At 31.8% G+C, this 27,692-nt stretch overlaps 1 protein-coding gene across 1 annotated transcript; it reads right to left on the bottom strand.

Moving 5' to 3' along the window:
* Nucleotides 1–112: 112 nt before the first annotated feature.
* On the bottom strand, nt 113–27,636 carry LOC127735236 (probable lysosomal cobalamin transporter). Its single transcript, XM_052245356.1, has 15 exons — nt 27,509–27,636; nt 23,037–23,213; nt 22,688–22,751; nt 22,346–22,446; nt 21,394–21,461; nt 20,542–20,630; nt 20,033–20,106; nt 18,222–18,347; nt 16,498–16,703; nt 14,588–14,690; nt 10,472–10,576; nt 9,759–9,902; nt 8,788–8,866; nt 2,788–2,891; nt 113–1,828 (listed from the first exon to the last, which is right to left on the bottom strand). The coding sequence occupies exons 1-15, from the start codon at nt 27,566–27,568 to the stop codon at nt 1,715–1,717; spliced, it is 1,614 nt and encodes a 537-aa protein (XP_052101316.1). The 5' UTR covers nt 27,569–27,636; the 3' UTR covers nt 113–1,714.
* Between the last annotated feature and the right edge of the window lie 56 nt (nt 27,637–27,692).

Below are 27,692 nucleotides of genomic sequence, written 5' to 3'. Positions count from 1 at the left end.
TGAAGCAACAGAGCCCCCAGGGATAATCACCAACCTAAGGCAAGAACAGTATAAGATTACTGTTGTCCCTTTTTATGTATTATTCAAAACTGTTGAAAACATGACCCTAGAAATTATTTCAAATTCATTTTATTACAAAATAAATATGTCAAATATAGAAGTATAAGTCATAGATATGACAGCAGTTTACATTAAGCCAGCACTGTATAGCAGATATAATATACTTGGTTATCATAGGATAATATTAAGTTTATTCTCTTCCAATCTGTCTTTATAAGCAATTAATAAATGCTGTTCAGATATAAACAGAAACTGAATAGATGTTTGGAAACCCTAGTTAAAAATAATTTCATATTTGTTTATAAATCATATACATTAAGCAACATCAAAGTTTCTTAAATAGTTATGCTTATCTTTCAAAAGCCATTAATTGTTATATCCTTATATCCTGATTGTGCTTTGTTATTATATATATATGGTAAATTTATCAAAGCTCATTTTGTATGAAACATAACTGTTATTATTATGTTATATCAAACAAATTATCTGGTTCAGGGACACTACACTGAGAAAATATTGACAGCTGAATTAAATGTATTAATAACTTAAGATAAATACAAATAGATTTTTAACTTCATTTTTTACTTGTTCTCAAGTTTGCACTTTTGATAATGGGAAAAAATGAAACATAAAAAATTGAGCAAGGGAATAAAAAAATAAATTTAAAACATAACCTCAAATGTCATTTGTTAATAAAAGCACAAACTGGCACATGGATACATGTCAAATCCCCATCCTGAAACACTTGTATAATGTCCAAGCCCATTATATTGAATCAGTCTATTTATGACTTATATATTACATACTCATAGGAATGGCTTATTAAAGGTCATATCATTATTTAATAATTATCTTTATATGAAAGAACATTAACAAGCACATAAATCTCTAAGTAACATATGCACTGTTGTAATAAACAAATAAGCATTATAAATAAACTTTACAATATATAAAAATAGCATTTAAATAAATTAAACCAACATTTACAGGTCATATACTTACATGCAAATCATACACGCTTTCACCTGGAACCAAACCCAATAGAAACACTTAAAGTAGCTTTAACAAATATTCATCCCATTTCCCCCCCCCTTCCCCCCTCAACAATGATTCACTATGGATTCAAAATTGAATTGGTGTAACTATATAGTAAATAAGGATACATCTACAAAATAAACACAGAATGGAAACTTTTATCTAGATCATAAAAGAACGTAGGTGAAAAAACTGTCAAAATAGGTGCAATTTGGGTACCCTCATGTTAGATAAGGGATGGAGTAGGAGTTAGGGTTAAAATCATACATACGCAAAATTGATAATCCAGATTCTGCAAACTTTCATCCATGACACTGAAAGCAATATTAAATTAATTCAAAAATTCATCTAATCATTCAGACATACAGCACTCCTCATTCTCTATCATTCTGATCACAGTCATTCAAGTACAAAACATTTTTCAACCACTCAAATTCAGATATGAAACATTCCTTTACCACTCCATATTCATTCAAGCAGGCATAAATCATTTCTCTATCTTTCTGAAATAAGTGATTTACTTTTCTTATTACTCTCCTCAAAGTAAATTATGTATAAATAGTTTCTTCATCTCAGAATTTAGTGACTTATTTTCATAATGTTTTCTCCTCAAAGTAAATTATGCATGTATCATTTCTTCATCACTTTCATCAAAGTCATCTTCATCAACTTCTCCATCAATGGATGACTTCCTCTTCTTGATGACAGCCACCAAAAATCCTAACACCATAAACTGTAGAAAAAAACAAACAATGTTATACACTATTGTACACAATTATATACACTATACATTTATTTCCTGTGCCTGAGGGAGATATGAAGATTTGTTCACCCAAGAAAATCATATTTCCATATATCACCCAAGTGAAATATAACTTTTCGAGGGTGAACAAATCTTCATATCTCCCTAAGTCAAGGGAAATGAATGTTTTATTCCACTGTCTATACTTGTTTTACCTCCTGAACATAAAACATTAATTTTCATACAATGTTTTATATCCGCTTGCTTTTATAAGTTAAAACGTAATAAACATTTATAAACAATAAGAATCAAAAGTTTTTTATCTATTTTGATTTTAAATCAGAAATAATTTTGAAAACAATAATGACTATACTATGGCTATCTTTAAAAATAAAAACGTTCAAAGCGTTATGTACATTAACCGCACGTATTGTCGCACAAGGTAGTCCCGATGTTCAGAGGGGAGTATGATGATTTGTTCAATGTCAATTGGGATAATCTCTACTCTCAACCAATCAAATGTTGATTTTGTTATAAATATTTACATGCAGTGGAATAAAATGTTTTACACTATTGAACTCAATGTCTTACACTATTGTCAATGTTATACACTATTGTACACAATGTTATACCCTATTGTATACAATTATATACACTATTGTACACAATGTTATACCCTATTGTATACAATTATATACACTATTGTACACAATGTTTTACAATATCACTAAATGTATCATTCCTGGACAGTATTCTTTAAAATGTATTGTATAAATCATTAGACATCTGTAGAAAATTGAAGACTTTGCCTTGGTAGTTTTAACATCAGATTTTACTACAAATGTTTTAAACAGGTCAGATGCTTTAACACAGTGTAATCTGTTAAAAGATATGATAATAAACTTTTTTCTTTGAGTATCTAAGATCAATAAATTCACTATTTTACTTACCCCTAGAAAGATCCAGGTTGCCCAGTAATAAGCTGCTCCAAAGAACCACATTTTATAGAAAAATCTGTTCAATAACAAGGCCATTCTTGTGATTACACAATCATCTGCAATCACAAAATTCAATACCTATTTACATTATTTGTAATGTCATATTTATTATTATCTGCAATTCATACATCAATGAAAATTTGTTATTGAACAGTCTATGTGAATAATGGAGATGAAAGTGGTCATAAAAACTTTATCTATCTATTATTGCTTTAAAGATGTAAAGCAAAAACTCAAAAAATTGGGAAAAAAACGTAACTAAAGGGCAATAACTCCAATAAGGAGTTGTCTGACAATTTTGATGAAGTTGACTTATTTGCAGATCTTGTCATGCTGATCATTTTTGATAGCAAAAGTTTCTCTCTATCTGTTATAGTTTAAAGATAATAGGCAATAATGTAAAACAAGAGTGCACACGCTGAAATGTCTCGCCTAATTTACTGACCATTGATTTTATGTTGAAAGTCTTAAAGATAAAGGTTTAACTAAAGCATCACAGACTCTCCGGTCAGATAAATGCTATCAGACAGACATATACACCTTACAATTTTTTTATACACAAAATATAGTTGACCTATTGATTACAGTACTTGAAAAACAGACCAAAACACAAAAATGTAACATTGACCTATGAACCATGAAAATGAGGTCAAGGTCAGATGATACCTGTCAGAAAGACATGTACACCTTACAATCCTTCCATACACCAAATATAGTTGAGCTTTTGCTTATAGTACTTGAAAAACAGACCCAACCACAAAAACTTAACATTGACCAAAGAACCATGAAAATGAGGTCAAGTTCAGATGAAACATGCCAGACTGACATGTACCCATTACAGTCATTCCATACACCAAATATGGTTGACCTGTTGCTTATAGTACTTGAAAAACAGACCAAAACACAACAAGAGTGCACATGCTGAAATGTCTCGCGAGATTTACTGACCATTGATTTTATGTTGAAAGTCTTAAAGATAAAGGTTTTACTACAAGTATCACATAAACTTAACATTTTTAAAGATCCATGACAATGAGATCAAGGTCAGATAAAAACTGTTACACAGACATGTACACCTTACAATTATTTCATACACCAAATATAGTTGACCCATTGCTAATGTAAATTGACAAACAGACCAAAACACATAAACTTAATGTTAACCAATGAACCATGGAAATGAGGTCAAGTTCAGATGATACTGGCTAGACAGACATGTACACCTTACAATCATTCCATACACCAATTATAGCTGACCTATTGCTATTAGTATTTGGAAAACAGACCAAAACACAACAAGAGTGCACACGCTGAAATGTTTCGCCTTCTTTATTAATCATTGATATTATGTCGATAGTCCTAAATATAAAGCTTTATTACAACTGTCACATAAACTTAACATTAACCAAATAAACAGCTGCGCCATGAGCGCATGATACGCCCGTCGTCTTGTGTGTGAATTTTTATGCAATAAGCATAAATAGTTTCTGACATACGGCGTGACATGCGAAAACCCCCTTTTTTTTTTTACAAAAAACTCAATATCTATAAAATAAAATTTTGAATCAAAACCAAAAAGTATACAGATCTTAAGATTAATATAACTAAGAAGTGTGTAAAATTTTAAGCAATAATCATAAATCGTTTTTGAGATACGGCGAGACATGTGAAAACACCCCTTTTTAAAAAAAAAATCAATATCTCAAAAATAAAATTTTGAATCAAAACCAAAAAGTATACAGATCTTTAGATTAATATAACTAAGAAGTGTGTAAAATTTTAAGCAATAATCATAAATCATTTTTGAGATATGGCGCGACATGTGAAAAACCCTCCCCCGTTTTTTACAAAATACTCAATAACTCAAAAATAAAATTTTGAATCATCACCAAAAAGTATACAGATCTTAAGGTTAATATAACTAAGAAGTGTGTAAAGTTTTAAGCAATAATCATAAACTGTTTTTGAGATACGGCGCGACATGTGAAAAACCCCTCCCCCTTTTTAACAAAATACTCAATAACTCAAAAATAAAATTTTGAATCATCACCAAAAAGTATACAGATCTTAAGATTAATATAACTAAGAAGTGTGTAAAGTTTTAAGCAATAATCATAAATTGTTTTTGAGATACGGCGCGACATGTGAAAAAAAAACACACACCTGTTTTAGTTACTAAGTCCCGTAACTCAAAAAGTTTTAATCTTATTTTCACCAAAAAGTATACAGATCGTTTGACCATCATAAGAAACAACTATGTTAAGTTTCATGAAATTTGGATAAGTCATTCTCAAGTTACGGTGCGACATATTTACGCCGGACAGACAGACGGACAGACGGACAGACAGATGGACGGACGCCGGACATTTGTATAACATTATACGTCCCGTCAAAAATTTGACGGGCGTATAAAAACTAAACATTGACCAATGAACCATGAAAATGAGGTCAAGGTCAGATGAACCATGCCAGGCAGACATGTACAGCTAACAATTCTTCCATACAACAAATATAGTTGACCTATTGCTTATAGTTTAAGAAAAACAGACCATAACACAAAAACTTAACACTGAGCAATGAACCGTGAAAATGAGGTCAAGGTCAAATAAAACCTGTGCGACCGACATATAGATCATAAAATATTTCCATATACCAAATATAGTTGACCTATTGCAAATAGTTTTAGAAAAAACTCAAAAACTTAACTTTGACCACTGAACCATGAAAATGAGGTCAAGGTCAGATGACACCTGCCAGTTGGACATGTACACCTTACAGTCCTTCCATACACCGAATATACTAGACCTATTGCTTATACTATCTGAGATTTGGCCGCCGGATCACTATCCCTATGTCGAGCTTTCTGCGACAAAAGTCGCAGGCTCGACAAAAACTTAACATTGACCAATGAACCATGAAAATGAGGTCAAGGTCAGATGAAACCTGCCTGACTGACATGTACCCATTACAGTCATTCCATACACCAAATATGGTTGACCTATTGCTTATAGTACTTGAAAAACAGACCAAAATACAACAAGAGTGCACACGCTGAAATGTCTCCCTGTTTATTGATTATTGATTTTATGTTGAAAGTCTTAACAAAAAAGGTTTTACTACAAGTATCACATAAACTTAACATTTTTAAAGATCCATGACAATGAGGTCAAGGTCAGATAAAAACTGTCACACAGACATGTACACCTTACAATTATTCCATACACCAAATATAGCTGACCCATTGCTTATGGTCATTGAAAAACAGAACAAAACACAAAAACTTAATGTTAACCAATGAACCATGGAAATGAGGTAAAGGTCAGATGATACTGGCTATACAGACATGTACGCCTTACAATAATTCCATACACCAATTACAGTTGACCTATTGCTATTAGTATTTGAAAAACAGACCAAAATACAATAAAATAAACTGCTTCGCCGAGCACAGCTGGATACGACCACAGAGGTCCAACCCTGAATAGTTGGGGCAAAAATGGACACAATATTCAAGCTTGATACAGGTCTGAATTTGGATTGTAATTAAATATTTGACACATTATAGGTTTCTGACACAGAATAAATGTAGTCAAAGAACTTGAAATTGGTTATATGATTTGAATTTATATTCAATTGAAGACTTCTTGCTGTTGTGCAATATACTGTGCTGTTGCGCAATACTTAGTAAGTCTGTTTTCAGACTATATACAAAGAATTAGCAAAATAAAATGTGACCCCAAATTTTTTTTGGGGAAAATTGATAATTACTTAAATCTTGAGAAAAAAAAAATTGACCCCACCCCCCCCCCCCCCCCTTTTCCAAAAAAAAAATTATTTGAAGAAATTTTCTTTTTGTGAAATGTGGTACATGTAAAATTTAAGAGTTATCCATACACTTAAACACAAGTTATTGTCTGAAAACTAGAAAAATGCTTGTTTTGGCCCTTTTTTGGTCACTAATTCCTGAACGGTTTGGGCAATTACCCCCAAAATGAATCCCAACCTTCTACTTGTGGTATTGAACCTTGTGGTACAATTTCAGAGCAATCAAAATACTTATACACAAGTTATTGTCCTGAAACTAGAAAAATGCTTGTTTTGGGTCCCTTTTTAGCCCTTAATTCCTAAACGGTTGAGACCATCACCCCCAAAAACAATCCCAACCTTCCTTTTGTGGTATTGAACCTTTTGATTAAATTTCATAGAGATCCATTCACTTAAACTAAAGTTATTGTCCGGAAACCAAATGTCTTCCGACGCTGACGACGACGACAACAACATGATAGCATTATACGAACACAAATTTTTTGTGGCCGTATAAAACTAAACATTGACCAATGAACCATGAAAATGAGGTCAAGGTCCGATGAAACCTGGCAGTCTGACATGTACTCCTTACAATCATTCCATACATCACATATAGTTGACCTGCTGCTTGTAGTATCTGAGAAACGGACCTAATCACGTAACTTTAACCTTGATCACTGATCCTTGAATTGAGGTCGAGGTTAGGTTAACCCTGTGTGACGGGCATGTAGACGTTGCAAGGAACCCATACACCAAATACAGTTATCCTATTACTCATAATAAGTGAGAAATTCAAATGACAAAAAAACTAATTTTTTTTCAAGCAGTCACTGAACCATGAAAATGAGGTCAAGGACAATGGGCATATGCAAAGACGGAAACTTCATAACCTAAGGTATCTGCATACAAGGTATGAAGCATCCAGGTCTTCTACCTTCTGAAATATAAAGCTTTATACAAATATTTTACGCCGCTGCCACCGCTAATGGATAGTAATACCTATGTCTCGCATACTGCGATGAAAGTCACAGGCGAGACAAAAACTCAACATTGACCAATGAACCATGAAAATGAGGTCAAGGTCAGATGAAACCTACCAGACAGACATGTACACCTTACAATAATTCCATACACCAAATATAGTTGACCTGTTGCCTATAGGACTTGAAAAACAGACCAAAACACAAAAACTCAACATTGACTAATGAAAATGAGGTCAAGGTCAGATGAAACCTACTAGACTGACATGTACTCATTACAGTAATTCCATACACCACATATAGTTGACCTGCTGCTTATAGTATTTGAGAAACGGACCTAATCACGTAACTTTAACCTTGATCACTGATCTATGAAAATGAGGTCGAGGTCAGATGAACCCTGTCTGACGGACATGAAGACGTTCCAAGGAACCCATATAACAAATATGGTTATCCTATTACTCATAATAAGCAAGAAATTCATATGACAAAAAAACTGAAATTTTTTTTCAAGCAGTCGTTGAACCATGAAAATGAGGTCAAGAACATTGGACATATAACAGACAAAACGTCGTAAGGTATCTGTATACAAGATATGAAGCATCCAGGTCAACTACCTACTCAAATATAAAGCTTTATACAAAAATTTGACGCAGCCTCCACTGCCGCCACTGGATAGTAATACCTATGTCTCGCAGGCGACACAAAAATAGTAAAATTTCTTAATTTAAGCACAATAACTTCTATAATAGATCTGAATATTCTGAATATTCCTGCCCTGTAAGATTTTCTTTATTTATAGTGGCTTTCAAGATAATAGACAAACCTGCATTTTCAACTAGCCATATTGGTTGGCAGGCAGGGTCATTCGACTCATTTTTTAAACTAAATAACCCTATAGTAGCCAAGTATGGTTAAACTTGACCCAGTAGTTTCAGACATGAAGATTTTTGTAAAAGTTAATGGACGATGATGACAGACGCCAAGTGATGAAAAAAGCCCACTTGGCCATGAGAGCTAAAAATGTACAAAGAACAATATCTTTGTGTCATGTGACATCAAAAGAAAAAATACATGTATTACAATGTGGTTATTCATTTTGAAGTGACTTTTTAGTAATTACAGACATTTCTCTAGCTATATTTAATCATTACAATTACATTACCTCTAGATGTGTCCAGAGAACAATGTTCTAGCTTATATGAAATTGTTGTCTTTTTCATTACTGTAGTATTATGAGCTGCCTAGAAATAATAATCATGGTTATATTTTTAAAGATTACAATTATTCAAATGATTGATTGAACTGTTGGCTTTATTACTAATATTCATCATTTTTTTTGCTACAAAATAAAAAGAAATTAATACATATATTATTTCCCTTACCTAAAAATTTGAATATTTGAATTACATAATAATAGATCATTCACTGGACTGAAAAAAAGCCTACTTGTTAGCTAACATTCCAGTAGATAATCATTAAAATGAACCTCAAAAAGAGGTGAAATGAAAAATACATGATTTTTGTCATTATTGAAATCTTAATCTTAAATATGCATGTTTCCAGTAGTACATGAAATACTCAATCCAATAACAATAAAAAGAGCAAAGGTGATATCTTGGAAGCCTCGCTGATTATCGGATTGATTTGAAAATAAATTCTTGTAATATCCTTTGTTTTCTGCCAAATCTAGGTCAATCAGGCCAAACTTATTATTCTTTCTAAAATTTTCATACATATTTAATTAATGTTATGTTAATGACAATTTCAAGTTATACATACCTGCCAACTTTTCAAAATCTCCATGGGGGATTCTAAGCGCAAGAGGACATAATACTCCTCTTATATTGCCATAAGTGTTTTTAATCTACTACAATATTGATTGAATGAGTATATATGTGCTTGAATACCCTTTTATCTCGTTTAAATGACTGTTTTGAGGTGTTCAGTTCATATAAAGCAGAATTTCAAAATTCAGGTCAACACCTCTCATGGGGGATATCCCCTATAAATTGGGATAGTTGGCAGGTCTGGTTATAGTCATGGAGAACATATCAATTAAACAGCACTAGGGGTCATCAAACATGATATGCTATGTAGAACAGAATTATAACCTCTGAGTGTGACACTACATACCTTGTACATCTGACTGCCATACATAGAATATTGTGGTGTCAGTTGGTATACAATTATATTGATGGCCAATATTATGAACATGAGTATCATACATAACATAAGTATTCCTTGTGGCCTTGTCCGACGAGGTCTTATCTTATACATCTATAATCAAAAATGAAAATATTCAAATACATTTTAATTTTTTTTCTTAACATTGTCAATACTATAAATATTGCTTTAAGAAGAAATTCTGAGATCTAAGAAAATTACCAATGGCCCATAGTCAGTCAGTCAGTCAGTGAGAAGTTAATCTAGTGAAAAGAAATAAAAAATTGATCTGTAACTCATCACTAAGCAACTGCACACCAAATACTGGTCAATACCTTCAGGAGCTAAATAGAGTCGGGACGATAGTTATATATCTTACAAATACTGATAAAACTGATAAAACAATATTCCATTAACATTTAGTGTTGGGGATTAAAAACCTTACAGCTAATCATGATTTTGAACAGTTTCACACTTAGGACTGTTTCATTATAGCATTCATGTCACCTTTTTGTCTATTGCAAAATGTGTTGTGTTTCAATATGTAAAACCACTTAAAGAATAGTCTCATTAGAAGCATAAAAATTTACTCAGAGTAATATTGGGGTGAGATACATATGTATTAGATCATTCCTAAATCTTTATGAGAAAATTTCAACATAAATTGTAACAAATAAACTAACCTTTAGCCAGAAAAACCATATTCCAATATTTCTGACTCCTGACATAGAGCAGAATATCAGGTACATCACAACTGCTGTAAACAATATGTAGTCCAGTGGAAATACCTATGGAAAATAAAATAATAGACATCAGAAAGGCTGTAAACAATATATAGTCCAACGGAAATACCTATGGAAAATAAAATAATAGACATCACAACTGCTGAAATAATATATAGTCCAGCGGAAATACCTGTGGAAAAGAAAATAATTGACATTACTGTTGAGAATGTCATGGGAATATAATGTCTGTACTATTGTACTTGTCTATTGTTGACGTCATACTGTCAGTGACGTTGCCGCGGGCGGAAATACATTAGTTGTATATTATATGTTATAGCTGAACAGTTGTCTTTATACACACTGCCTTAAATATCATCTATAATTACATCACAACTGCTGTAAACAATATGAAGTCCAGTGGTAATAAATCTGAACTGCTGTAACAGAATGTGGTTCGATAAAAATATCTTTGGAATAGAAAATAATGGGCATCAAAACTCCTGTAAATAGAATGCAGCCCATTCAGACAGAACAGCTGTGCAATAGGAAATCATTTACAATCAATCACAATTGATGTGAAAATGTAGAACAACAGAGGAAATACCTGTATAATGGACATCAAAACTCCTGTAAAAAGAATGTAGTTCAGAGGGAATACCTGTCAATCAAAAAATCATGGACATCCAAACTTCTGTAAACAGAATGTAGTCCAGAGGGAAAACCACTGGATTATAAAATAATAAATCATTCAGCTACTGTAAACAGAATGTAGTCCAGAGGGAAAACCACTGGATTATAAATAATAAATCATTCAGCTACTGTAAACAGAATGGTAGTTCAAAGAAAATACCTGTGGAATAATAAAAAACTGATAAACTGACATGTCAGCAAGGGCCTTGTTTGCACATTTTTGTATGTGACACAAAAACAAATAAATACATTTTTGGAAATGGTCGCAAACTTTTATTTTGAAGTAAGGTTTCACTCTGTTATAAAACAATTGATTTATCATACAGGAACCAAGATAACTGATGTATGGACAAATTAAAAAACTAAATTTATTGTAAAAAAATATTTCAGAGGAAATACCTATAAAATATAATAAATTGCTTTGCCGAGCGCAGCTGGATACGACCGCAGAGGTCCAACCCTGAACAATTGGGGCAAAAATGGACGCAATATTCGCGCTTGATACAGGTCTGAATTTGGATTGTAATTAAATATTTGACACATAAAAGGTTTCTGACACAGAATAACTGTAGTCAAAGAACTAAGAATTGGTTATATGATTTGAATTTATATTCAATTTTTTGCTTTTGTGCAATACACTTTGCTGTTGCGAATTGACCCCCCCTCCCCCCCAAAAAAAAGAAAAGAAATTCCCCCCCCCCTTTTTTTTTGCTTTTGTGCAATACACTATGCTGTTGCATATTAACCCTCCCATCCACCCCCCCCACACTTTTTTTTTTGGCAAAAAAAAAAATATTTGAAGAATTTTTCTTTTTAATTTCTGAAATCTAAAATGAGAAAAAATTGACCCCCCACAATTCCTTTTTACCCCCCCCCAAAAAAAAAAATTCTTTCCCTTAATATATGGTCATTATCTCAATTCAAATTTCCGATGGAGTTTGCAACCATAATTACCCATTTAAATTTACCATAGTGCTAACTTAATCTATTTTATAATAGAATTTAAAATATGGTGTTACATCTTTCATATGGATTTTTTTGTAGAAAAAAAAAGATGCAACATTTGCAGATATTTTTACTGATCTACCTTTATAAATATGCATTTCTTTAAACATAATTTAAAAGCAGTGTAAGGGAGGTAATCAAAACGTTGTATTTGGATTATCTCCCTTACACTGCTTTTAAATTGTCTTAATTGTTCATTAACCTTTACTTTATACATAATTTAAAAGCAGTGTAAGGAAGGTAATTCAAATGATGTATTTGAATTACCTCCCTTACACTGATTTAAATTATGTTTTGTACTAAAGTATTTGTCCTTGACACCCTTGTTTTTCCCCCTTTTTTGCCCCTAATTCCTAAACGGTTTGAGCCATAACCCCCCAAAGCAAATCCTAGCCATCCCTTTGTGGTATGGAAACTTGTGGTATAAATTCAGAGATCCATACACTGTTCCACAAGTTATTGTCTGGAAACTAGAAAAATGCTTATTTTTGGCCCCCTTATTCCTTAACTGTTGGTACCATAACCTCCAAAATCAATCCCAACCTTCCTTTTGTGGTATTGAACCTTATGGTAAAATTTCATAGAGATCCATTCACTTTAACTTAAGTTATTGTGCGAAAATCAATGTGTCTCTGGACGACGACGACGACGCCAACATCATACCATTATACGACTGCAAAATTTTTTTGCAGTCGTATAAAAATTCGTAAGGGTTCCGCGGAACCCAGTGTCTCGCCTACTTTTGCTGTTGTCTATGTTTTCAGTGTGATAGGGGAATGCACATAATAGATTTACAGTTAATGCAATAAAACGTTTGAAATGTATGAAAAAAGTTATGCTTGTAAAAAATGAATATAGTACGCAATCAAATCTATAGATTTATAAAAGAGTTGAAACATAAATTTATTGAATGAACAAATGATAAAGAAGATATTTTTACATTGATTGCTTGATGATTTATCCCTTAATTCATCAATTAAATGCATGTAAATAGAAGATGCAATTATAAAATTATAAAAATAATGAACTGGATGTTTTTTTACAAAATCTTCTTCTGGATACTATCTTATGATCATAAACAAGCTTCTGTCCAAGTTTGTTAAAAATCCAGGATAGTTTAAGAAAGTTATTAAAATTTTAAAAACTTTAACCACAGAGTGAATGTAATGTTAACTGGCAGAAAAACTAAGTCCATTTATAAGTAAAATACAGATAAACGTTTTTTTTTTTTTTTTACAAAATTTACTTCTGGATACTATCTTATGATCATAAATAAGCTTCTGTCCAAGTATGGTAGAAATCCAGGATAGTTTAAGAAAGTTATTAAAATTTCAAAAACTTTTACCACAGAGTGAATATTTGCGAATGCTGTCGCCGACGGAATGTAAGATTGCTATGTCTCACTTATGCAACAAAAGATGCAGGCTCAACAATAAACAGCTGCGCCATGAGTGCATGATACGCTCGTCGTCTTGTGTGTGAATTTTTATGCAATAAGCATAAATAGTTTCTGACATACCGCGTGACATGCGAAAACCCCCTTTTTTTTTTACAAAAAACTCAATAACTCTAAAATAAAATTTTGAATCAAAACCAAAAAGTATGCAGATCTTTAGATTAATATAAGTAAGAAGTGTGTAAAATTTTAAGCAATAATCATAAATCGTTTTGAGATACGGCGCGACATGTGAAAACCCCCCTTTAAAAACAAAAAAAATCAATATCTCAAAAATAAAATTTTGAATCAAAACCAAAAAGTATACAGATCTTTAGATTAATATAACTAAGAAGTGTGTAAAATTTTAAGCAATAATCATAAATCGTTTTTGAGATACGGCGCGACATGTGAAAACCCCTCCCCCTTTTTTTACAAAATACTCAATAACTCAAAAATAAAATTTTGAATCATCACCAAAAAGTATACAGATCTTAAGGTTAATATAACTAAGAAGTGTGTAAAGTTTTAAGCAATAATCTTAAATTGTTTTTGAGATACGGCGTGACATGTGAAAAAAAACACATATCTGTTTTAGTTACTAAGTCCCGTAACTCCAAAAGTTTTAATCTTATTTTCACCAAAAAGTATACAGATCGTTTGACCATCATAAGAAACAACTATATTAAGTTTCATGAAATTTGGATAAGTCATTCTCAAGTTACGGTGCGACATGTTTACGCCGGACAGACAGACGGACGGACGCCGGACATTTGTATACCATAATACGTCCCGTCAAAAATTTGACGGGCGTATAAAAATAGGACACCTCAAAACACTGTAAACGAAATGTAATATAGTGGAAGAGTAAATAAATGACAAAATATTTCCTCTCAGATATGTTATAACTTGGATTGATTGATTAGATTACAATATTATCATACCTTTTGGCAGAACACTAGTACAATATCTATAGGGTTAGGTAATGTTCTCTTTGGTAGAGCATATCCAAGTTTGTATCCTTTTCCATGAAGAGCCTTATCAATGCTGAAATACATAAACAAATATTTTTTTTCAAAAGAGTGCACACCCTGAAATGTCTCGCCTGTTTTACTTATCATAGAATTCATGCTGATAGTCTGTAATATGAAGATGTTCCAACAATTATCACAAAAACTTAACATTGACCAAGGTCTTAAGAGCCCTGCCAGACTGACATGTACACCTTACAATCATTCAATATACCAAATAAAGTTGACCTATTGCTTACAGTATCTGATAAACTGACAAAAAATAAGGAAAACATTATCATTGACCTATGAACAATGAAAATGAGGTCAAGGTCAGATGAAACCTGCCAGACGCACATGTACCGGTACATCAAATAATCAATCCAAGAACCAAATATAGTGGTCCTATTGCTTATAATATCTGAGAAATAGACCAAGCACAAAAAACTATATATTGTCCAATGAACAACGAAATTGAGGTCAAGGTTAGATAAACCTGTCAGCCAAACATGTACACCTTAAAATCATTCCATACACCAAATATAGTTGACTGGAATTGACCTATTGCTTATAGTATCTGAGATACAAACTTGACCACATAACTTTAACCTTGATCACTGATTTATGGAATAAGGTCGAGGACAGGTGAACCCTACCTGACAGATATTTTGTGGACAAAGGAGAAGGTATAATAAGGCAATTTTAAATACATGTCTGGTCTCTTGGAATTGGAAAATCACACAGAATTATAAAAAAAATATGAAATAATATCACTCATGTTCATTAGGCATAAGTTTAACAGTAATTAATTACCTAATGTTGACATCTTCCCAATAGTATTTAGATATGAGCAATCACATTACTTCAAAAAAGAATCTTTGCCATACAATGTCTTATACAAAATTTATTATGTGATGTATGTTGCACTCATCAAGTTCTATCAAAATTTTATGTGAAACAGTTGTTTTTGGTCAAAACTCAACCGACAGAAAAAGTTTTCACACACACTTTATCAGCCATCAATAGACTCAATAGGGATTATAAAGTTCTTCTACCTTCAGAAATATTAATTTTTATACAATTAGCCTACACAGCATTTCCATATCCCTCCACAAGACAATAATGAAATTGAAACATAAATTTGAGGTGAGTAATTTTTCAACTATGCCATTTTACAATCCTTGTATGTTCAACTTTAGCTTTCCTTCCCCTTTAACTTTTAATACCTGTCATATTCATATTTTTTTCAAATCTGAATAAAGAACAAACAGTTTTTTTTTAATTAAGTATAAAAAATATAGTGTAATGTATTTTACTGTCCAGTCAAAGTGTCACAGGGGGCAAACAACAGTTACAGTTCCAAATACATTTATATAAACCCAAACAGTAAGGAATACAAATGTAAATAAAAGATATAAATATATAAAATTGTTGTACAGCAGTTTCATCAGTGACTATAAGATCAGAGTATTGTAAGTAATTGATTGCCAGTTATACTCTAGGTTGTCAATGAGCAGCAGATATCAAAGGTAGATCATATAACTAAGAAAATATGTTTGGTAAATTTCAATAAGATACCGTGCTGTCTTTTCTACCTCGCTGATGGGATGTTAAGCTAACAATCAATCAATCAAGCTTGCTACCTTACTGACAATTACATCATATACCTTTATGTACATATTGTTTTGATATAGTTTTTGATGGTTGTTGAATCTACCTGCTTTTACTATAACTACTGTGTGGCAATCAAAAGCAGTATCTGGCATAAAAGCAAAGACTTCTTCTTTTAACTTGTATGCATATTCAAACTTGAATACTACCACACCTATCTCATAACATCTTACTTTGTAAGTAGTAAAGACAGAAATATAAGTAATGTCAGAAGTTGAAAAGCTACTCCTATAACCACTTCAAAAGGTCTGAATATAACCAAACATCTGTGGAAACAGTTTGTTTTCTCTTCCAGATGAGCTTCCTGTCTCTCCAGTAACCTTTCATCCTCCTCCAACTTGGATACAGTTTGTCTGTTTCTGTTTCCTCTACTACCATACTGTAAATATAATAATCATATTTATACATTGTATTATATAGTGCGCTTCCTAGCTATTTTGAATCAAAAACAGAAATAATCCCATCAAAGTTTACAATAACATAAATATAATTTTTACCTTATGTTATAGTGTACCATTTGGCCAAGCATGACTGTATATGAAGTATTATCAAGAAAGTTTATTAAAGATGTATAGATTATCTTGTTTTCTGCACATTGATATAAGAAAATATCAGCAGCGAGCCTCAATGTGAACCTTTTTGGTGAGTGAGTGCAAGGAACGATTAAAAGTTCACATTGTGTACAGCAGCTGATATTTTACTGTAAACAGAAAACTGGATAATCTGTTTATCATGCTTTATCTGGTCTTTGATCCACCCTTAGACAGTTTTACAACAAAAAAAGTAAGTTTGATAATGTCTCCACACACATTGTGACATCACTGATAACTTCTCCTGAGACACTATGACATTGATGATAAGCTGTGATATAAAAATTATGGAGAGAGTGAGCAGGGTGATATAGGCGAAGGGAACGATGATCAAGTTGATTATTTCCCTTTTTATTACATCTTTTTATTGTGTATCCTGTTTTTGTATTGCAGTTTTGGAATAAATGGTAGAGCAGTCATCAGACCAGTGGACTGAATTGATCTGTTATAAAACTGCATGAACAGTATAAACAAATAATAAAAAGATCTTTACATGGGATTTTCCATATTGGCCCTGGCATCATCCATCTCCCCATATCCCAACCTTTGGCTGAAGCCTTCAGTCCAATATAAGAGTCTCACAATGATTCCAGGGCATCAGTCAAAATTAGATCTGATTTCTATCTTAACCCTTTCGCCGATGAATCCAGGTTTACCAAGATTCACGATTCAGACAGCTGACATTTCCCGCTAAAAACATTGCAAACACAAGTTATCTTTCTTTGTTGAATACCTGGATGAAAGTGTAAACATGGCGCTTCCGTTTCATTGTTTGTTGAAAACCGTGTCAAACTCAGATGAAATTTACGGATTTTACTAGAATTTGAAATAAGGGAACATTTTTTTTGAAAGAATATGGAAGAATTGAAGCCAGACCAGTATACTCTTTTGACATAAAATGCCGTTTTACGTACAAAAACACTTGGAATGAACATCGTTCAGTGTAAGAAATTTGTACAACCTTGTTAAATTTTCAAACTTTTGCCGTTTTGGGTTAAAAAAATACGATTTTGGGTCAAAAAGTTGAATTTCGAGAATTTCATCTATCTAATGCCGAAAATTTGCAAATTTTGATTTTTTATGAAGAAAAAATGATCAAAACATTAACAAAACTGTGTCCACGGTGTAAGTGAATAATATAAAGACATAAATAACTACAGACAAGTTTTTATTGATATTTAATATGAAGATCTCCCACTTGTGTCATAAAAGCCAGGGAAGCCATCGTCTCAGAGTAGCTTCTGTCACGGCGGCTATTGGTGAAAGGGTTAAAGCCATTTTAAACATTAAAATAATTTAAACCTCACCTTCTCTCTGACTGACTGAATGTGAGCTTTATTATCCTTTTGTTTCTGTTTAACTTTCTCTAATTCTGATTTAGCATTGCTCTGTCCTTTTATCAGACTCATTGGTAAGGCTGACATTCCATATGCCTAAAAAGATAATTTCAAATTGAATTAATTAGGTTTACTTAATAAGAATATCTGACTTTCTTCAGCCATAATCTTTAAATTACTGATATTCAAATGGGAGTTTGGTAAAATAATTATTGTAATCTACTTACTGTATTTGTGATCAGTGTACATCCTAATAAAACTTTTTATGTGATAAGGAGACACTGCTTAGTCCATATGTTACAGCTAACATTCCAATAAAACTAACAAAAGGGAGGCTACTTACTGTGTGTATAGATTTCAGAGCCGACATTTCTATCAAACTTAATATACTGATAATTGGAGGCTACATATTGTATGCATGATCAGCCTAATTCTCAATAAATTTTTTATGACGTCAGGGGAAACCATTTATTGAATAATTTAAAGCTAACATTAACATGAAACTGAGTAAAGGGAGGCTAGTTACTGAGTGTACAGTGGGAAATCTAGTGACAAAATATTACCTCCCCTGTAAACACAGAAATCTTAATCTTTTCAATGTTTGTCTCATTTTAGCAAGGACGCTATTAATTATAAATTCACAAGAAAATGTTCTGGTAAATAGTAACAAATAAATCAAATTGAAATAAAAACAAATTTTCATATAATGTTATAATTTCCCTCCTAAAATAGCAAACGACAAGTACAGCAGGCTATAGAAGCTTTGTGTAAATTGGTATAAACTGTTGCTATGCGAATATATTCCTGGAGTACAAACTTAGAAAAAAAAATTCTACTGGCTGTATACCTCTCTGGAACATGCCAATTATCTGTATATGTATGCAGCTAGATCAGAGAAGTTTAGGGGAAAAATTACAATGGAATCGATTAATATGCAGCAAAGATGAACACTTTTGAAATTCAGTTACTAAGCAAATTCAAACAGACCTTATCCCAATGTAAACATAGAATGTGAATAGATAGAGAAGACCGTAAACACATGAATAGAAATCGAGATGACCTTTTCCTAAAATTGTATAAAAAATAGTAAAAATCATTTAACAGATAACCTAAATTTATAAATATTTCTATCTTTAATTTTTGAACCTGCACAGCCATGATTTTTTAATTGTTATATTCACGAGAAGACCATATTTCTATATTAAAAGTTCACATGACTAGAGCAGACAGGTGTACTCGAACAATTAAGATGTAAAAAATTGGTATATTTTAGGAAATTTTAACATGCTAACTAACATGTGGAACACTCCGAAATTTTTTTACCTAAAAAAACTTGATTTTGTATGTACATGATTTAAACAATTTTTTTATCAATATGCAGCAAAGATTAACATTTTTTCAAAATTAGTTTGACAAGCTTCTAATGCAATTATCTCTGTAAATAATGAACATAAATCATGGTGTCCTTGTATGTATATTACTTATATCACAGTTTAACAAAAAAAAATTTATTTTAAATGCACGATTGTTGTTTAGAAATAACTTTTGATCAGTATCGTCACCGGCATTGTTTTACTTTTGACTTTCTCATAAGAAAAGAGAATTTTCTAATGTTCTAGGTCATAGGTTTTGCCACTGTGTATAGAAGAGCCAACATTCCTATAAAACCTGATATACTGATCATTGGACATTATTAACTGTATACATGATCAGCCTTATTCCCAATAAAACTTTTTATATGCGGTCAACATCAAAATAAATCTGAAATGAAGACTACTTACTGTATATGTTATCAGAGCCAACATTCCAATTAAACTTAATACACTAATTACAAATGAAAGGGCATCTTCCCCACCTAAAACACAGGAAAGGCAAATCAAATACACTATATTTTTTACAATACACAATAAGATAAATCTGAATGTAGCAATAATTATTATTTCAAACTACAAGAAGTCAATAAAGCAACATTCAAGATAATTTAACAGTAATATAAATATCTTCTACTTTATCAACATCTATCTAATAAAAAGTTCACTTTATAGCTAATATACAAACACCATTAACTGATTGCAAGCTTTCCACATATTAAAAAGATGACTGTGAAAATATTGATTAGTACATATATATTGAATGTCTACTTAGTACTTGCAAATCGTCTTTTTTTTCAAATTGGGTTGCTGTCTCATTGACATACATCTGGCATGACAAAAACTGATGTATTTTTGGAAACGATGAATTCAGCCTTCTGAAAATAAGAATCCGCCACTTATTTATATCTGTATATTACCATTCGTGCCCATCTGCATAAACAGATTCTTCACATTATCCCATTCTGTGGCATTAACATTGGGCTGTGTCTTTGATGGTACAATACCTCTGAAATATCATACATTAATTAAAATGGCATTCAGTATTTGCCTATGTCTTTGTTGGTACAAGACCTCTGAAATGTCATACAATAGTTAAAATAGTATTCAGTATTTGTCTGTGTCTTTGTTGGTACGAGACCTCTAATATGAAATGTCAGCGAGAGTCCTGCTGGTACCTTTGTGTATGAGCCACAGAGACAAACAAAAAATACTCAAACAAGCAAAGCAAAGTTTATGAGGTATCAATATTTTTAAATTTTAAAACCAAGAATTAATTCAGGATGTATCATCTATAAATATATTGTTTTACAATGTATTAAAATCAAAGCACTAGATATTTAGGTTGCCATATCAAAAATGGTAAGCAACAAGTAATTTTTGACACAGAGAATCAATTTCAAATAGCAAGTTAGGCCTTCATACTGATTTTCATTGAAATCCTAGCAAAAACATATGTTTCTTAAAATTAGACATTTTTTTAATTAAAGTAAATTTCCCCCCAATATTTGACACCAAGAATCTGAAGGAAAAGCATATTATACCTTTATATCAATGTTTGTTAAAAACCTTACACAATAAGATCAGAAAAACAAAATGTCCCCTAATTCTAATAAATCATAAATTACATCATGTCAGAGACAAAGATTACAAAATTAACTAAGTTTACAAGAATAAAATATCATACAAGAAATATACAGTTTAAAAGTTTTACATTTTTTTTTTAAACATTGTTAACCAGAATAAAAGGTTCACAACTTTATAATGCTTACCCTATCAACATCAGGACACCAGCTATAAACAGAAACACCACTGTGTACTTCGATGCTGTGCAGAATTTCTGTAAAAGCAAGCATAATTTCAAATTCAAAAGTTACATTTTGTTCAAATGTTTATGTCTTAAAAATGTTAAATGAGCTTATAATAAAAAAATTAACTTTAATTATATGAATATGATCATTATAAAAATAAGAATACTTTATTCCCATAAACAAAATGTCACTTAGAACACAAGGAGACATGGTATGATTGCCATTGAGACAATTAGTAGCTAAAGACCAAAAGATGTAAACTACTGTGTTTCTATCATTTCTTGAATTAATGCAAGTGTTTTAAACTGTTCTTCACAATATTTTCCAGTGTTGTTTTGTTTTTGGCTTTTCATTAAATGAAATTATTTTTCAATATTTTTTATTTCATTTTATTAAAATAAACACTTTCTTGTAAAGAAAAGATGACTACACTCAAAAAATTTGTAAAAGTACCTCCATTTTTAGAGTATAGAATACAAATGTTAATTATTTCACTTAATATATGATACAAGTAATAGAATGGTTATTCTATCAAGGGTTGCATGTGATAGTATTTTTTCCAACTCATGCTCCCACTCAAATTAATCAAAAGTTCAAATTTTTGACAACCCTGATATTCATTAGTTGAATATTATCTCCCTTGTTTCACAAAAGAAATCTACAATTTCAAATAATAATTTACTCAATAATTTATTTTTTAATTTGACAAAAAAAAATTTGTTTAATGTATTTAAGATTGATTGTTTGCTGTTTGCATAATTTTCAGTACAAAATGTATTTAAGATGAATCCCTGTTGACTATACATTAATTAAAAATTAATTTATGCATTTGTATATGACACATAATTATGGTAATTATGGTAAGAAATAAGATATCACACATGGTTATGGTAATCACAGAAATAACACTTACAGATTTACAGGACGTTGGATTTGACTCATCTTTTTCTTCATAAAAGAAGTACATAAACGGTAACAGTAAGAACAGACAGAATGTAACCAGTGCATACAGAGCTAAAATAAACATGAATATTCAGTTATGGCATGAAACGATAATACTTAGAAAATTGAACAGAAAGCCATGACACATCAACTTGGAAAATTTAACAAAAAGTCAGAGACTTTAAAGTTATAGATTGCAAGATCACATTAATATCAATGTAGGACAAGAATTATTTTTTTTTAAAATGCACACATATTAAAAATATGTAAACACAACAGTACAAAAGTATATCCTTCAAGATTATTGACTTACTGTAGTATCCTATGGCTACTGTATTCTCTACTGAATCCCTGGTATCTGACGAATTGGCCCATTCCTAAAATGTTTAATTTCTTATTAATCATGTAAACAGAATTATTCAGAGTTCTTCCAACTTACCTTAATGAGTCATGAACTTGCAATTTTTATTTGGGACTCAAGAATGCTGAGTGGTAGTTTTTTTTATAACTTTAAATAAATCTCCATACATTTTTGAAGAAATTTGTGCGAGATTAAAAAGATCTTTTTGACTAGTGTTCTTGTATATTCTACATTAAAAAAAGGATTTTATAATCAGAACAACTGTAAACAAACAGACTGCTTAACATGCTGTTAATCTTACCTTGAAAGTACCATCACTGTTCTTCATAAATGAGGCTAGAAACACATCTATTGGCACCAAACATACTGTCAACAAGGCAATGGTAAGGGAGATAATCCCAGATAATGTTGTTGATAACGATGGATCATACTTGCTCATAAAATACTTAATATATACTACTGAAAACAGCAAGGCAAGCTAAAACATAAAAAAAACCATGTGCATTTTGATAAGTCAAATCTATGTGTTTAAATATTGAAAGCATGAGACCACTTAAAGAGAATTTCCCACATAATTTACATTTTCAATGAGAAAATAAAAATAGAGTAAGTAAATAAATAGTTTATTATAGTGTCACATTCTATAAACACAATATAAAAATCTTTAAAAACTATATTAGATCCCTGCCTTCAGACATATGAGACACTTTCATCCTTTTCAAAATAAAAATATATGTTATAATGTAAAATGAATATTTTAATAATAAAAGTAGTTTTCATATGATACTAAAAATTTCAAATACTCGTTAATGTTCATTTATACATTCAGAAAAGATTAAAAATTTACAAATTTATCTTCCTACATTTAAACATAAGATGCAATGTCTTAGCTAATAAAACTTAGGACTAGGTATCCTCACAGTTCATGATAAAGTCAAACTTGTCATCAGAATTAAAACCATTTAAAGAGTTGCTAAAAACATCAATATAATTAAAAAGCTCTTGTCTTATATCTGAGTAAAAATTACAGTCTATTAAAAATTGTTTTTCTGTCTCTATAAAATTGTCATTGCAAAAAAGACAAAAGTCTATAACATAATAGTGTTGTCAGCTTTGGTGTAATGTCTGGTCTCAACTGCAAGCAGCAGTGATCCACACCAAAAAGTTCGATAAAATGTGACGATGGTCACAAAATTTGACTGTTTTAACAAATGTACTAGTTTTAGAACTGTTGTTAAGCCTTCTTAATGTTCTTGGCTTGTTTCCATTTTCACAATTTTTATCGTTAAAAACATAAGTAGCCCATTTCTCACAATCTATAGCTGTCAATTTATTTTGAGCAGTATGTAGCTTTTGTTTGGTTGTTATGTTGATATTGTTTAAATAGTCTAATTCACATTTTCTCAGTAAAGCTAATACATGTGAATGCCACAATTGCTGTTTCGTCTTACTGGTTTCATGGATAGTTCTAACTTTTCTATCATCCTCTAAATTAGAAAGTTTGAAGAAGAATCTTATAACTTCAATGTTCTGTTTTGCTTTTACTGTTTTCCATCCCATATCAACATGGACGGCTAAATTCAATGAGTTTTTAAAAGGCCCCTAAAAAGTATCGACATGCCCTATTTTGCACAGTTTCTAGTTGCTTGTGTTCCGATATACCCCAAATACTAGATCTGTACAACAAAAAGGGCTGAACAAGGTTTTCATATAATTTTTGGTATATATCAAAGTCCACTCCCCCACAGGCTATAAATTTCGTATAAAGTGCCGACAAAGCTCGACTGGCTGATTTTCTAATTTTTCTAACCGTAAACCTCCAGTCTAGGTGTTCATGTATCCAAATACCACGATACCTATATTTGCTGTATTCATGGTATTTTTCAACTGTATTTCCACAATCAAAATCAAAGTTAGAGAGGTACCATATAAAAACTACCATCATTGTACAATCTTAAAGATAAGAGCAAGAACACAGTAACCAGAAGGCTTGATTTGGATTCCAAAATTAATTACTGTGCCAGCTGAGATTCAAACTCGGGACTACTGGCACAGTAAGCCAACTGAGCTAGTAAAGGAGTTAAGGAGTACTCCATGAGTGCAGCTAATGGTGGGCGGTTAAATATCTACTAGGTAAGAGAAGCACCGCGACACTTCCCTCACCACAAGTCAATAAGGACGATATCTTTATCACTTTCCTTGGGTAGGTATTTCTTCTAACTGTGATGGTGGGTTTTTTTTGTTGCCTGCCAATTTTGTAAATGGAGCATGATTTTCCTTCCAAAATTCATAACTGTTCCAACTGAGATATCATTTCAGGACCCATGGCACAGTTAGCCACGCTCTACCTGATGTAAACTGAGCTAAAGGAGAACACCACTGGCGCAGCTAATGAAGGGCTGTTATTGTTCTTTTAGGTAAGAAAATACGGCTACAACACATTAAATAAGTGAAAATAAGTTAAAATCTTAAGTAATATTTACTAAAAACATAATATTTAGAATGGTTACACAAACTGGATCACTACGGTATCAGAGGAAAAACCAACAAATGAATCCAAAATTTTCTTTCTGACAGGAAGCAAGTGGAAATTGTAAAAGGGGAAAAATCTGAAACAATCAATGTAGAATCAGTACTCTGCCCAGTTTGTTTCTCTTCTACATAAATGACATGCCAGAAGGTATTCGCTCAAGGGTTAGACTCTTAGCCGATAATACCATAGTATATCTTACCACAGCATCAGACACAGAAAGTGACAATTTACAAGTGGATCTCAATAATTTGGCAACCTGGGAAACAAAATGGAAAATGGCCTTTTATCTTGATAAATGCAATGTACTAACAATGTCAAGAAAATGCAAACCTATTGTCAGAGAGTACACACTGCATGGCCACACCCTTCAATCTGTAAAGTCTGCAAGATATCTAGGTTATACCATCAGACATGAAATGGAATGAATATATCAAAAACATATGCAATAAGGCAAACAAGACCATTGGACTTCCATTGTGTAGAACACAGAAGTGAGCAAAAATCTTTCTACACAAGAACAATTAGAGACTGGAATCACTACCACATGCCGCCACCAGTGCAGGTTACAGTCTTGAATGTCTCAAGACTCACCTACATGAAACGAACTAGACCACAGTCCAGGATGTTTTTAACTTTGCTGTTTATAGAATGTATAGCATAATTCTCTCTTTTTCCTAAGTTTATTGGTGGTGGCTGTGTAATACACCTTATCGCTCTTTGTCGCCATTACTACACGGACATCACAAAGGTTCCCATCAAATTTTGACGCCACAAAGAAAAAGTGATTATTTATTACATCAATAGTTCAAGTGTCGCATATTCACAAATAGCGATAAGGTATATGGTATTGTCACTATTGGTAGAAGTAGAAGAAAAAAGGGGTCCATTTCCCAGCACCTGTGGCATTGGCATAGAGTCATTCCATTTCTTCATGTTTATGCATATGAAAAACAAATTAATCAATAATATGTTAATTTTTTTAACAATTTCTATAGTTTGTTAAGGTTCATCATAACAAATGGACAAAAATGGCCGTATTTACACCCCAAAAACTACTCTGAGTACAGACTTACCTGTCCAGTTGGAAAAGTTTTAAGGCCTGGCATCCACTAGATATATAAAAGGTAAATGCATTTTGTGTTTCAGAAAGATATAATCTTTTTTGGATTTTGATGGGCATTTTTTTTTCCTTTCTGCAGAAGGTGTAAAAATAAACATACACCTGAATTGCTTTGATACTGTCCACTCAGTTAAACCCTTTAACTCACCTATAGTTGTGCAGATATCTATTGTCTGTCTATTATCTATGTCAATCATGAAGGACAATCAATACTTTTTACCTGAGAGGGAGCATCTCAAAGTTGTATCCCAACTTAGTTTATATTTACACATTCCGCAGGAATGAAAAAAAATGCCCATCAAAATCCAAAAAAGATTTTATCTTTCTGAAACTCAAAATGCATTTAACTTTTATAAGGGGACGAAGTCCCCTATTATGGTAGAAAAATCAAGAAAAAAAAAAAAGAAAAAAAAATCAGGAAAATTTCCCGAAATTTTCATTGTACTAATGAACTCAAAATCGTTAACTTTTTTTTTGTAACTTTTTTTAATTCCCGCATTTGCGCAGAAATCTACTTCCTTCTTCCGGTCTCGTTTGTCATGAGACTTTGAGTGAAATATATATTTATCAGTCTAGTAAAATATAGGAAGGAACACAATAACAATTTCATTTCTAATTATTCTTTGATATGAAAAAACGTTACCTGATGATAGCGTTTCTTTGTTTACATTAAATATGACGTCATAACTAAAATAACGTCACAACTAAAATCCCTAACAACAGAACCAAAATCAGAAACGTTACGGTATTTCCGTTTCTTTTTTAACAGATTTATAACATAAAATATGTTTGAATTAAAAAAAATAATTTATATAGACTTCGTCCCCTTTCACAGGTAATGCCTGCCTCATATTATATCTAGTGGATGCCAGGCATTAAAACTTTTCGAACTGCACAGGTTAGTCTGTACTCAGAGTAGTTTTTGAGGTGGAAATACAGCCATTTTTGTCCATTTGTTATGATGAACCTTAATTCAATTATTTTATGTCCTAACAGTAACAGGGTCATGAGACAATGAATCACAGTGAGTACAGGGGCCATTCCACTGAAACCAGGAACACTTTATAGTGAAAATCTGAACTAATAGTTAGAAGAATAAAAGATGACATGACATGCTTACAATTATTATCACTACAAATGGAACCCAAGTAGCCGCAAGAGCTCCACTCAAGCTGACCATTTTGTTTTTGTTTTCGTTGAACGTCAAATTAAAGCTTTAGCTAGATTTATCCCTGTTACTAAGCGTACAGATGCAGTTGAACGTAAACATCAGTTGTCTATCGACAAAGTCCGAAATTTCCGAA

The sequence above is a fragment of the Mytilus californianus genome, unplaced genomic scaffold, assembly GCF_021869535.1.
Source record: "Mytilus californianus isolate M0D057914Y unplaced genomic scaffold, xbMytCali1.0.p SCAF_1, whole genome shotgun sequence".
In the NCBI taxonomy this organism is placed as follows: domain Eukaryota; kingdom Metazoa; phylum Mollusca; class Bivalvia; order Mytilida; family Mytilidae; genus Mytilus; species Mytilus californianus.
This window is presented reverse-complemented; position numbering and strand designations above follow the sequence as displayed.

Coding starts and splice junctions, on each gene's coding strand:
- LOC127735236 (XM_052245356.1), bottom strand. CDS start 27,568: ATGGTCAGCTTGAGTGGAGCTCTTGCGGCTACTTGGGTTCCATTTGTA. Junction 21,462..22,345: donor ATCCAACGTCCTGTAAATCT/GTAAGTGTTATT, acceptor TTGCTTTTACAG/AAATTCTGCACAGCATCGAA. Junction 10,577..14,587: donor TACTAGTGTTCTGCCAAAAG/GTATGATAATAT, acceptor TATTTTCCATAG/GTATTTCCACTGGACTACAT.